The 14,624-nt window shown below is 41.3% G+C and overlaps 1 protein-coding gene across 1 annotated transcript in view; it reads left to right on the top strand.

Moving 5' to 3' along the window:
• The window catches only part of LOC119912717 (cadherin-18-like), a 103,037-nt gene that overhangs the window by 41,321 nt on the left and 47,092 nt on the right, over window positions 1–14,624 (top strand). Inside the window, 1 exon segment of the mRNA XM_038732012.1 lies at window positions 1,590–1,709. Within this exon segment, the coding sequence (XP_038587940.1) occupies window positions 1,590–1,709 (120 nt within the window).

Here is a 14,624-nt window from a genome sequence, read left to right as displayed (position 1 = left end):
GGCCACTGTGTGTGTGTACTGATAGATGAGTCTTTTGTCATCTCTATAATTGTGGTCATTTTCAAAAAGAACATTATAAAAATAATCCATGTGCAATGAAAGGTGTAATGTTCAACTGAAACCTTAAACTGATGGAGCCTCACTGCCGTCAAAGCGGTCTGGCATTCCAACAATGTAATATATCCTCGAGGACTCAATGTCAAATTTATTGCAAGGGTTTATCTGTCAAAAATAGTCAATTTGTTTCAACTGAGGGGCACTACCTGCAAAAGGGGCTGGGTGCAACGACCCCTTAACTGGGATAAGTCCAAGAACTCCTAGATCCAGTCGCTACAAGTTAGCACTAACTTAGAAAATTTCAGGCTCCTTCTTATAAGACAAACTACAAAAAGTCTTGTTAGGTGCTGTCCCACTGTAAAGTGTCTTTATGCTTCAGGAAGCCTGTAACATGAAAAAAGGTACTGTGACAAGATTTCTATTAGAGTTACACATTTTGAAAAAAACTGGAGATAAAATATGTAGGCTTGATAAAGAGTTCAGATTCTTCACCATGCTATACAGAAATATTAATCATAAGAGGTCACAGATGAGCATTGTCTTTACTTAAACCATTAACACAGAGCAGTTCAAGGATAATCAATTCAATTATGTACTAACTACTATATTTTCCTAGACAGATGATTTGGAACCGGCTCAGCTTCCAAATAATTCCCTGTGCAATATTCACTTCAAGGTTGACAGAGATTCAGAGTGCCCAAGCATACTGTGGAGTAGATGGTTCATTATGGGTGGGATTTCCTTCAGGTTTACAAGAAATAAAATCCAGTGGGTCAGAGTGTAGTGAGTTTCAAATGTTTATTTTATTTTAATTCCCAGAGGACAACAACAGAGCCTGTGTGCCCTAGGATGTACAATATAGTTCATGTTACTCCTAACACAGTCATATTATGAATCTTATATGTACTTAATAAGCTTGCTGTGCAATTACAATGCACTCATCATGTAATTATAATGTAATAATCATAATACTGTTTGAGCAACAGAGAAATTGAACCACAATGACTTTTACAAGGGATTTTTAAGGAAATTTACAAATGATTTGTCTTTGTCATCTTTCGTAATGAAAAATGCTTGAAAATGGAGACCTGTGATTGTGCTCTTATTGCCCATTTAAGGTTTAACAGATGAAGATGTCTGAAAAAGCAATTTGACATAACTCACACACACACACACACACACACACACACACCCAGTCAGCTGTTAAATAAATAAATAAATAAGTGAATGCATTTCTATATGATTACTCTCTAGCTGCCTGTTTCTTTAGATTTAATGAGGTGATCTTCGTAAAGCTACAACAACAACTGTTTTTTATTGAGGATATGTTCAGCATTTTAAGTATCTCTCTCTCATCATATTTTCATAATGCATAAGCAGTTCTCCTCTGATCTAAAGTCACCAGACATGGTTGCTTTTCAACACATAGCCATTACATAATGAAATAATAATAATTATACACTTGCATTATTTGCAAACCTCCAAGAGAGACAGTATTTATCAGGAAATAATCTTGCTGTATTCATTTTTAGGTGTTTCAGTGTTGCAAGTCACAGCGACTGATGCGGATGACCCCACCTATGGAAACAGTGCCAGGATAGTCTACAGTATTCTACAAGGACAGCCATATTTTTCTGTCGACCCCAAAACAGGTGTGGTATTACTGCATGCTCTGGAAAAAAATGCTTAGACATAGTAATCACCCACACTCGTGAAAGCATGGTGACTATAACTAACAATGGGAGTAATAACTTTGTTATAATCTCTATTGTTGATGTCCTAAAGTGATGTGTATATCATGCTGTGAAACGTGCACCATACGCTTCTTGCAAGGAACATCCTGTTCTGTTATTGCAGCACGTCTGACATCATAAAAGCTAATGCAGCCACGGCAGAGTTATGGACTCATACGACTGCTGTATTGTTCAGTGCGCAATCCACTCTGTGGGCCATAAGTAACTCCTCAAGGGTCAAAGGAGACATTTGTAGAGATGCCTTCGGAAAGCCATTGTTTCCTACCTTTTGAAAGGCAGTAAAAAGCCACAACAGGCAGTGCAGTTCAAAGTCTTTCTTTTGTCAGAGAGGCCTCTGCTGGAATCTATTAAATGTTAATAAACCCTCTAAAGTGCAGGACATTTCACTTTTATATGATGTGAAGTTTTTGTTGTTGTGCGTGTGTGCATCTCTTATTGGCTCACAAAAAAAGAGTGTACATGCTCCCGTGTCTGAAGTTTTGCATGCTTGCCTCTGCTTGTGCTGCCGTTTAACATGAACAACAATCGACTTGTATGAATTGATTCATTGCTGTCTGGAACAACTATTGGCCCCTTTGAGACTATACCGCCCATGTAATACACAAGTTCTTTGCTGAATGAGCAACACAAATGAACTGCTGAATATTTTGACTTTACCTCGAGGGAAAAGGCAGTAGGGATTGATGGAGCAATTTTGCAGTGGTGTGGGGAGGCAAAAGAGAGGTAAATTTTTGAATGAAAATTGGGCTTTTTCACGCAATGCCACATACTTTGTTCTTGTAGTTGAAATCTATTATAAATCACATTTTGATTGTAAAGATTATTATTCTACAGTGTTTTTCTTTCCTTTTTCTATATGCAGTGTGCCTTTGGACACATCAGATGGCTTGTTTAGCTTGAGCTGACTCGGCAGCTTGTCTGAATTGTAATTCAGTGTGGGGCATGCAGAGGAGTAGGGACATGATCGAAGGCCTAGCCAGCTGCACTTTCTGCACAGCACTATTCCGCCTACGCGTATTAATTTATACAAGTCGGCTGTTGTTTTCGCCACTGGCAGTGCAACCTCTTCCCTCAAATTAGGACAAGGAATTCCTGCGGTCAATGGGAGATGTGCACATGGAGGGAGTTGCACTTGTGATCTTTAATATGCTAAGCCCAAGTCAAAACCCTGTTTTGTTGGCATGCTGCCACATTTGAGCACCACACTAGGGAGCTGAAACTGCAACTGCATCTGTATTACATTGCATTAGCTTGTTTACTCCTCCTCATATCTACCTGGCTCCCACCATGCTTAAACTATAGAGACACCGTCATGGGGAATTCATATATCATTAATGAGATTAAAAGAACACACACATGCAAGCAAACCCGCACGGACAAATCCACCCCTTCCCATTTGACCTTGGTCTGGTGGCCTGATACAGTAGTGACAGATTTTATAAGACCCACAAGATAGAAGGGAAGATCGTTTAAGGGCAGAGGGTAATGATAGCATTTGGCCTGCACATATGGTGCTAAAGGAATCCCCAAAGGACCGTCTCAGACTTGACCCAAATCCTCAGTTAGCAACAAATGGAACAGGTTTACCTATTTTTTTATCCTGGCTCAATGGTTTTGATAACATCATGTCAAACCCACCAATGACTCAAATGACAGGCCTGTCTGATTGTTTAGAAATTGTATTAAATGGTAAATTGACCACAGTTACAGCACATAGCCCTTTTCAACTTTAGCACAGGATAAAGGTATTATATAACAGGCTGCCTTGGCAAAGCAATCATAAACTTGATACTAGCTCCTAATACCAAATATCCCATTAAGTATTTGTGATGCCTTGCAGCTGTTAGAATTAAAATAATGTACATTAATGTCCGTAATAAAACTAAATAGGATGTGAGGGTTAAGCTACAATATGTAATTATTTTATAAATGAATACTGCATGGCTGTATTGCCACTCTATAGTCAAATTAGGGTTGTGTTATTAGTGTGTATTTTGAAAAATTATGTATGAAGTAAGATACTGTTTAGGAATGGTCACATGATTTGCCAAGATGCAGTTACTCTTTAAAACTATTGAAAGTTAAATTAAAGGGCTACTCCAGTGATTTAATAGTTTACTTTCATAATGTTGGTGAACAATATTATAGAAGAGACAAGTTTAAACAGGAGAAGATAGAGAAGATATCCTGACTTGTAAAAGTCATGCTTCAAAAACAGAAATGATGTACATCTATCATAATGCAACCCTATAGTGTCTGTCATTAAGTTGTCCATGACTGGTTAACACCCACGTCTCTTGCACTCCACTACATTAAATCACTACTACTACTTTTGTAATGAAGATGATCACCTGTTAGATATAAAGTACACTGTCACCATAATCACTTTAAATGTCTCGTCTTTGAAATTAGAAGATTAGAAGATTTAGACAGCTTTGTTATGTACACAGGAATAAGCACATTCAAGTTATCTTTCAAAAGCGAAACAGTACTTCGAATAGACCCACAAGCAACCACGACGTGCATGCAATTGTCGGCGAGTTGGCGGACATGCACAACGTTGCACAAGACCAGTGAATGGCAGGCGAGCAGAGCTGCCTCAGTTCAGGTGTAAATCTACAGTGTAAATTACAATGACTAATGAATAGAGACTGCAACTTCTAGAGATTAAAGCAGAGTTACCGTGTGTAACCCCCCCCCCCCACACACACACACACACACGATCTGTCGACTATAGGCAATCCTTGACATGTAAATCCTTATTCAGGGACAGCCCTAGTTAAACTGTATCATCCTAAACAAAGAAACAGATCAGCTTCTTACATTATAATTGGTTGATTAGTTGTCTAGCCTCACACCAGACACTGAACCACCAATTACTAGTTCTAAATAATACTATTAAATATTTTAGGCACATTCAATGTATTTCAAAGTCAGATGACTAAGACAACATGTTGATAACTCAATACAAAATAACACTGAGTTTATACTTCTTAACTGACTAATTAACTCAGAAAACAATATTAAGGCAGCTTCTTGTCTCCGCTGGAAATAAGATTCAATCATGTATGTTAAATTGTAATTAATGCATTTATAATGGTGTCATGCGGCATGCAAAAAAGGAGATAGGAATTTAGGATTAGATTTACTTCGCTGAAGAAATAAATGAGCATGACACAGACTTTGTAAAGACAGAAATATAACTGATACAGCTGATAATGATGGGAGGCCTGAGGGGAAAGATGTGGGCAGAAGAAAACAAATGTGGCAGCTTTGCACTGTGTTAGAATAATTTGTCATTCCAAAATATTTTATATGGCCTTACAATTGTTTTTCATGAATAATGTCTCAAGTTTTACATAAAATGACAGAGTTGTCTGTAAGTTGGTGTCCCACCCACTGAAACCAACCCTGCTGTCTTGGTTATCCGGAGAGCAATCTCAACTGGGTACAATCAGTTCTAATGCACACCTGTATGCAATTAGACTGATACTACTTCAATGAAACCTATCACTGAAGCGTCTGCTCCTTGTGTGAAGACCTACTTGGGTAAAGACCAGCCAGTCTACCTGTGCGAGTCCACCAAGCAAGGCCACCTACTAGAGTAGCTTTTCCTAAGCACACCTACTCACTTAAAGCTGCTGGCTACAACTACACAGGCCATGTACCATACTATTCCTGTTGTCTCTGTGGCACGCAAGAGATATCATGACATTAGGTACAGAAATCAGGCACTCCTCAAGCCTTTAAAACAGACACCACCCACATCCGTTTACTTCTCTGTTGGTTCATGGAACTGCCAGTCTGCAGTCAACAAAGCTGACTTTATCACTGCTTATGCTAACACATTATCTCTTGGGCTACTGGCGCGCACTCAGACCTGGATCAAATCAGAAAACTCTGCTGCCCCTGCTGCGCTGTCCACCATTACTCTTTCATTCACTGGGACTGAGCTCTTATTTTCCAACACATGGAAATTCACACAGCTGCTGTCTTGGTGTCCACTTTGGTAGAGGTTTCTGTGATTGTCATATACCGTCCACCAGGACAAGTGGGTAACTTTGTGGACAAGCTAGACACACTGCTGTCTTCAATCCCAGAGCATGACTGTCCGTTTCTTGAACATTCACTTAGACAAATCAAACTCAGCAGACTTCCTGTCTCTGATTCAGTCCTTTGATCTAACACAGGTTCTCAGCCTCCCGACCCACAAAGCTGGCAAGGTGCTTGACCTCGTTCTTGTCCGAAACTGTGCCACCAAGTGCCCAACAATCACACCTCTACACATGTCTGACCACTATGTCATTCATTTCACGATATGCCTACAGAAACAGCCCATTGTTCCAGCACCATCTGTCACATCACACGGCCGCAACCTTCGCAACCTGTCTCCCACTCATTTTGCCTCAGTGGTAGCTTCTGCTCTACCTCCCCTCAACACATTTTCCCCACTCGAGGTCAATGATGCCGCACAATCTCTGTGCTGTACACTGAGCTCATGCCTGGATAGCCTGTGTCCTCTATCCACCAAGCCTGCTCGCCCGAACCAGTCCCATAGCTGATACCATCCGTAGGCTTCGTACTGAACAAAACCAGATTCCTATGATTCTCCTGCAAGCCATATCTCCTACCATGGTCCCAGCAATCACTCATGTGATAAATACTTCTCTGGCTTCAGGAACCTTCTCGACCACCTTCAAAAGGGCTCGGGTTAACCCTTGCTCAAAAAGCCCTCACTTGACCCAACTCAAGTTGAGAAATATTGTCCAGTTTCACTTCGACCATTTTTATCCAAAACTATCGAATGGATAGTCTGCAAACAGGTCTCAGAATTCACAGAATGACCTCCTAGATCCATATCAGTCTGGTTTTAAGAGTGGCGACTCTACTGAAATGGCTCTTGTCTGTAACAGAAGGTCAGCTAAAGCTGCAGCCCAATCCTTGGTTCTTATCCTGCTTGACCTATCAGCATCCTTTTGACACAGTCAATCACAGGATCCTGCTAACCACACTCTTAGCAATGGGCATCTCGGGTAAAGCACTCCTGTGGTTCGAATCCTACCTCTCTTCCTACAATGTTTTGTGGTAAGGACAATTATCCTCCTCCAACTGCCTCTCCACAGGGGTGCCTCAAGGCTCAGTGCTAGGGCCCCTTCTCTTCTCAATTTACACTAACTCACTGAGGCCGATCATTCACTCACAGGGCTTCTCTTACCACTGCTACGCAGACGTTCCGCAACTCTACCTATCCTTCCCGCCAGACTACCCCACCGGCTGCATTCCAACATGCACCAGAGTGAGTTATACCAATGACAAACCTGGTTCACAGCTAACCTCAGACAGTTGAGGTTGGAAAAGGAAGTATCGTTTAGAATTGGAGACCTGGCCAGGTTTAACGAGTCAAAGTACAGCTTTAGCAAGACAGTGCAAGATGCTAAGCAGCTGTACGCAGAGAGATTACAGCACCAGTTCTCAAAAAATGACTCTTACTGTCGTTTTGAAAGACAATGGGACAGACCTGACACCGCCCCCCGTCACACCACTGATTGGAAACAGTCCACCATCTCACCCCCCACCTCCTCTCCCTCTCTTACCATCCTGGAGAGGGATGTCAACAGACTGTTCAGGAGGCAGAAACCTTGCAAAGCAGCTGGGCCGGACTCTGTCTCTCATCCACCCTGAAGCACTGCGTCACTCAGCTGTCTCCGGTGTTAACAGACATTTTTAACACCTCACTGGAGACATGCCATGGTGCCAGCCTGCTTCAAAGCCTCCACCATCATCCCTGTCCCCAAAAAACCAAGGACCACAGGACTAAATGACTTCAGACCTTGACATCTGTGGTTATGAAGTCCTTTTGAGCGCCTTGTGTTGTCCCACCTAAAATCCATCACTGACCCACTCCTGGACCCCCTGCAGTTTACCTACAGAGCCAGCAGGTCTGTAGACAACTTAGTAAACATGGCCCTTCACCAACATCCTCCAGCACCTGGACTCCCCAGGAACCGACGCCAGGATCCTATTTGTGGATTTCAGCTCTGTTTTCAACACCATCATCCTGGCCCTGCTACAGGACAAGCTCTACCAGCTAAGCGTGTCTTGACTCCACCTGCAGGTGGATCACAGACTTCCTTTCGGGGAGGAAGCAGCATGTTAAGCTGGGAAAACATCTCTCTAACTCCAGGAGCCTCAGCACCGGTTCCCCTCAGGGCTGCGTTCTTTCCCCTCTGCTCTTGTCCCTGCACACCAACAGCTGCACCTCCAGTCACCAGTCTGTCAAGCTCCTGAAGTTTGCGGATGACACCACCTTCAGTGGGCTCATCACAGGTGGGGATGAGTCCGCCTACAGGTGGGAGATTGACCATCTGGTGACCTGGTACAGCCTGAACAGTTTGGAGCTCAACGCTCTGAGGACAGTGGAGATGGTTGTGGATTTTAGAATGAGCCCAGCCCCACCCTCCCCCATCATCCTGTGTGACTCCCCAGTCACCACTGTGGACCGCTTCCTGGACACCATCATCTCCCAGGACCTCAAGTGGGAGCTAAACATCAACTCCATCACCAAGAAGGCCCAGCAGAGGATGTACTTCCTGCAGCAGCTGAAGAAGTTCAGCATACCAAAGACAATGATGGTGCACTTCTACACCGCCATCATTGAGTCCATCCTCACCTCCTCCATCACCATCTGGTACGCTGCTGCCGTATCATTCACTCTGCAGAGAAGGTGATTGGTTGTCACCTTCCATCTCTTCAGGAACTGTACACCTCCAGGACTCTGAGGCGTGCAGGAAGGATTTCAGCTGACCCCTCCCATCCCGGACGCAAACAGTTTAAGACACTCCCCTCTGGCAGAAGGCTGCGGTCCATCAGGACCAAAACCCCCCCTTTGCTATACAACATCAGAAAAATCAGGCCCTACCTCACCCAATATGCCACCCAGCTTCTGGTACAGGCCATGGTTATCTCTCGGCTTGACTATTGCAATGCCCTCCTAGTAGGTCTTCCAGCTTGTGCGGTGAAACCCGTAGAAATGTTTCAGAACGCAGCAGCACGTCTGGTTTTTAATCAGCCCAAAAGGACTCATGTCACTCCATTACTGTGTGACCTCCACTGTCTACCCATGGCCCCCCGAATCAGATTTAAGTCAGTAATGCTTGGACATAGAGTGACTACTGGGTCTGCACCCATCTACCTAAACTCCATAGTTTATGTTCCTTCTCGGCCACTACGCTCCTCCAGCAATCCCTGCCTGGCTCTGCTGTCCCTTCACTCAAAGCAATCTCAGGCTGTTCTCATCTGTGAAACCACAATGGTAGAACAAGCTACCACATGCCATCAGAGCAGGGGCGTCCCTCTAACTTTAAGAAGCTCTTGAAAACTCGTCCCTTCCGAGAACACTTTCTCTTATAAGACCTCTAACTCCTAACCTCTAATGTACACTTCCTGTGCTCTTCTTCTATCCCCTTACAATTATCTTGCATTGATTGCACTTTTTTGTTAACTCTTACTACTTTCACTAGGTATTTACCCCATTGACATGATATGTCCTATTAGCTCTTACTAGTATTTATTGCTGCTCTTACTAGTCAGTTGTAGATCTCGTGCTTTATTTGATGCTTGAATGTTGTTCCTCAAATATAAGTCGCTTTGGATAAAAGCGTCTGCCAAATGAGTCAATGTAAGTAATCATGTGTGGTTGACGTTTGGGTAGGTAATAAGATTTTTGTCATCTTAGCAATATGAGGTGTAATTCCAACAATCCAGTGTGTCAGTAATGATTATGTGGTGAGAGATTTACATTTACTATCTTAACTTCTCTATTTGACCAATATGTTTTATATTTATATCTGACATCTTAATAGTGCTGAACAAAGTCCTTTTAAAGTGTTAGATTATTTTAACCTGTGATCCTGACTTAATTGTGTAAATGCTTGATCTATTAAATCAAGTAGTCATAAATAAAAAAAACTATGTATACCACATTATAAAGACTTAAATATGTGTCGGTTCAAATTAGATGGTGTCCATAGCATTATTATACAGAACAGTGAAATGTAATTTAGAGGTGTGCCTAAATTATCCACTTGTTGCTTAGTGAAGCACAGAGACGCTGCAGTTTTCTTTCCAACTGCACACTACAGCAACAGAGGTCACTGATTATCACACCTTCAAAAAGAGTGGAGAGACTAATCAGTGAAATCATCTGGTGCGGTGTGTGGCTGGAGTGAAAACCTGCAGACTCTTAATTCAGTACTATTTTCTGCAGTCCCTTTTTACCTGGAGTTTCTGCATAGTAGGTACGAAGCAAGTTCAGTTTTTGCTATTCATCACCAGTAAACAGGAATTAATTTGTGTTTTCCTAGAAATGTATTTAAAGGAATAGGTAAAACATTTGGGGAAATGTGCCTACTCATTATGTTGCTGACTCTCTGAATCTGAAATCTGTCAGCATGTTCTATCTAGTTTGTTTAATCCATACAATCCAAACGTCTTAGTAAACTTTAGAAGTTCTGGTAGGCAGATTTTGTTACCTTTGTTAACTGTTTACCCATATTTTCATGCTAGGATAACCGGCTGCTGGCTCTAGCTTCATATTGAATGCACATATTGGAGTTTATCTTTGTAGCTACTTTTGTATGTAAAAAGTGAATACGCAAATTTCCCAATATGTAAAATTATTCCTTTTTAAATTTTCAACTTGTGTTTTAACAAAAAAGCTGGACCTTGACAGAGGTTTGCTTGGTAAAGATTTTTTAACAACATCAATGAATCCTGGTAAGGCGTCCACTTAGAGGTGTATTTATATGCACCTTTCACAGACAAAGAGGGGTCATAAAGTGCTTTACAGTTAATAAAATAACAACTGCACATAAAAGGTACCATTAAAATTAAAAGACAGTCAATTAAAAACTTGTTTTAAAAGATGTGGGTTTTTTTATTTATTTATTTTTTTAAAGTTTCAAAAGAATCTATCGTTCTCAAGGCTAAAGGGAGAGAGTTCCAGAGTCTAGCCACAGTCACCTGAGCCCCATACCTGCTGCTTATGTTGTGACTTGTCTGGGGATTTTGGTCAATAACAAGAGCAGATGCACAAGGACGACGAAGTATTAGGCAGGCAGACTGAATCTCTATCTGCTCGCTGAATGTAAAGCACACAGGATAAAAGTAAGAAATCGTGCCTGGATGTACATTTGACACGTTTATCCTGAGAAAGCTCTGTCATTTTATGTTGGAGAACTCTTAAAATATTAGCTTGCCAGTTATATATGCTAAGCGACATGCTAACTGTGTTAAGAACATTTGTTCCGATGGCTTCACTTGATTACATGGTTTGCAAATCTCGAAACTGCAAGCCAGCCGTTTTAATATAAGCTTTCTATATCTCAGCAAATGCACATTTTAGACGGTGGTTGCATTTATCCTTTTTATAGTCGGGTCGTAACTCCTGTTCTTCCCATTACTACTGTGCATTTGTCACTAACCCGCAGAGACATCAAGGCTGTTCCCCTTGAGTCTCTTAGTCGAATGCTCCCCCAACCCCACTTCACATCTGTACTTGCTCACACATACATGCAGAGACACACCACTGCAGAACCCTGAAGTCCCTTTTGCATTCTAAATAGGCTAATTTCTCTGCTGATCTGGGATTTGGGAGTGTTGGATTTTATTGAAGGAGCTGACACAGATCAAGACGTTTTGCGGTTCATGGATTAAGCCAAGGAAAAAGCTGTCACTTTGTCAATCAGTCGTGATGTAATCGTGAGCAGTCCTACCAGTTATTCTCAATCAGATATATGATCCAGTACATATGCAGAAGAATCTTTGTAAAGTCAAAAGAAGAAGCATACCATTATGATTTCTATGATTTTTATAGCTGCTTTTGTTGCTGTTATCTACCTTTTTTCCAGAAACGTTGTAAGAGTGCAGACACACAGGGATAACATCGTATTGTATGGGCTAAAAACCAAGATTCCTGAAGCTGGAGATTGAAGAGCGCTTTAGTAATCTTCTATAATCCTTTTTGTTCACCCAGGAGATTGTCCCCCTTTAGAAGTTTCCAGACAGACAAAGAGGTGGATAGTGTGATGGTATCAACTCTAATAGACTGGGGAGGTTGAGGAAAAGGCTAACCACCTCACTGTGTCAAATGGGCCCAGGTTCAGGGAAGCCGGCTCTTTCTCAATTATTTTCTAAATTAACTGACGAGCTCCATAGAGACTTAGCAGAGACTATCTGAGGTATTGCGGCTCAGAAATGGTCAGGAAAGGGAGTTCAGGGGTGTGATCCTCATGTCAAAGTACTGACATACCTTTCAGGTACTTGCACTTTCCTAAGAATACCCCTGTGGCCTTTTCTGTATTGTTAAATAATTTGCTTTGAAAATGAATACAGTTCCGGCTTCTTATTTGTTTGTTGGATGACAAACGACTGTCAGCAGATCATCTTCACTGTTATGGACAACAGTGGTATTCCCAAAGCCACAAAAGAAAACCTCATACATTTGTAGTGTGTGCTCATTGTTCCTAAATCCACTGCTGTGAAATGTTGCCCAGGAACGATGCGCCTTCAAGAGTAAATGGGGTAATAAGAGACTTGAAAGGTCATATCGTCTGTCATGGTGTTGTTTTAATGGAAAGTGTGGCCACTTGCCAAGGTATGTGTGTCTCAAGGACCCCAGGTTAAGTAATGCTAAGACTCCAGTTAATAACAAAGGACCACTAGAGTTTGCAGAGCCTGCATCATTACAGGAAAGTGGCTGCAAGTACTTTCATTAGTTCTGAGACCAGGAAAAGCAGTTGATCCATGCTGAGACCTGGTATTTAAAAAAATCAGTGTGGTAAAAAATTAAACAACTATGTTCTGATTCTCTGAGTCAGTTTTGTAGGGTAAAATAAAATTCTTTTGGGTTTGTATGTATTTAAATGCACAACTTAAACCTCTTGTATTTGGTCTATTATTAAGAAATAGCTTTTATTGTTTTACTTTTCCTCCAACAAGAACACAAATATTCCAGAGTATTCATACAGTGGACGCAAATATTGACATCTTTCAATCTTTGAAATCATAGTGAATCCAGTAGTCCCAATATATAGTAAACACTGGTGATTATTATTTAGGTGCGTTTAAAGCAACATTATGATTCGGTGTGATTTGGCATCCCTACCGTTCCAGTGTAATTCACAGGCTGTTGTAAATAAGGACAGCTGTACACATGCATTTGTTATAATAACATTACTTATTGAATTATAAAAACTAGCAAGTTGACAATTTTGCTAACGCAGCCAAACATCAAGCAAGTGTGACAACAAAAGATACAAGATTTCTTGCTTGTCCAATTCTATACAGAGAAAGAATGCCAGCTCAGTGTCACTCTGTTCTGTTCTGTTCTCCTCTTTGCTTCTTCAGTAAGCATCCTTGTTTGTATCTTTGCCTGTGCCAGTAGCAAACATTATGTCCATAGAGGCTTCTGAACCCGGTTATGCTGCCTGCTCACCTGGCTCCAGCTCAACACAGGCTCTCCACCTGCAGCCATAATGTTGCTTAAAACTTGGTTGGCGAGCTAGCCTGTCTGTGAAACCTCTGTGACAACTTTGCTAACACAGGCAAACGTCAAGTGCAACAACACAACATAGCAAGCAAGCTAACACACTATTACTTAATTATCTAACAGCAAGAAGGTTAGCTTGGCATCTGTCTTGCATCCTTTCAGCTCCCTTAGCTCACGCGTAAAAGGCAGTCAAATATTTACTGTTGTCCAGTCTCTTCCTCGTTTCCTCAATGTCTTCGGTTTCTTCACAGCCTCTGCCATGATGTGTATACAGAGAATAACAAGTTAGCTAGTTTCTTCCAAAGAAGTTTCATTGTAGGCCTACATTATATACCCTGTATGCGATTTGGTAAAGCATTACTCCAGTGTCATGATAAATTTCCTGCCCGAGGTTCCAATGTTACATAGTGCATTTGTAGGCGCTGCGGGCCTGGAGTGACAATGAAAGCAAGTGTACAATCAAAATTATTTGGAAGCTGTTATTTTAAGTTAAAATGGCTAAATAATTTTGCTTTAGCTTGTAGTTCTAGCATATCAAATAGGGAGCGCAGCATAACATTAATCGGTCCCTTCAACTCAGTCAGAGTTCAAAGGAACAGTCTGTCTCCATCTGCTTAGCATTTGAAAGACAAAATGTTCAATTCACCACCAACTCACAAGTCAGTCGACTCCCATAGGCTAATCATTCAACTAGAACTGGACTATTGTAAAAATATAACCACTATTATTTATTTTAAATCAAGCGCTAATTCTAATATTAGAACAGATGAACGAATAAATGAAATGTGCAGAGGGAACAAAATGCAAATGCAGCTGTTGAAAAAATGAAATATTTTTGTGTAGTGTCAGAAAGGAATCTACCTGGCAATCAGAGTGAATTTATTTGCTTTGATATCCCTTGGAATAAAGCCCTGCAACACATTAGTGTCTGTCTAGCTTGCTGCCCCACTTAACGGTTGTTCTTTTGCAAGCAGAACTAATGCACACCAAATGATACCATACGAGTAGTAGACACTATCAGAGTTGGCACATAAAACAGACTGAACCACCACAATATTTTTTTAAAGTACCTTACAAAAAATTTGCTAAATCTACTATTGCCCACAACATCCTTGAAGAGGAATTTGAGGACACACTGTGACATTTTACATTGGCAAACTCTTTCTTAACCGGTCAACTTATTTTGTCGTTTTTATGGAAAAAGTCTAGAAGCATCAGCCACCAGAGAAATACAAAAAGGAGGAATCAATAGGTTAGGGTTTATT

This window comes from Micropterus salmoides, unplaced genomic scaffold (genome assembly GCF_014851395.1).
Source record: "Micropterus salmoides isolate LMB-PRFRI ecotype aquatic unplaced genomic scaffold, ASM1485139v1 Ms_hic_scaffold_1, whole genome shotgun sequence".
Classification (NCBI taxonomy): domain Eukaryota; kingdom Metazoa; phylum Chordata; class Actinopteri; order Centrarchiformes; family Centrarchidae; genus Micropterus; species Micropterus salmoides.
This window is presented reverse-complemented; position numbering and strand designations above follow the sequence as displayed.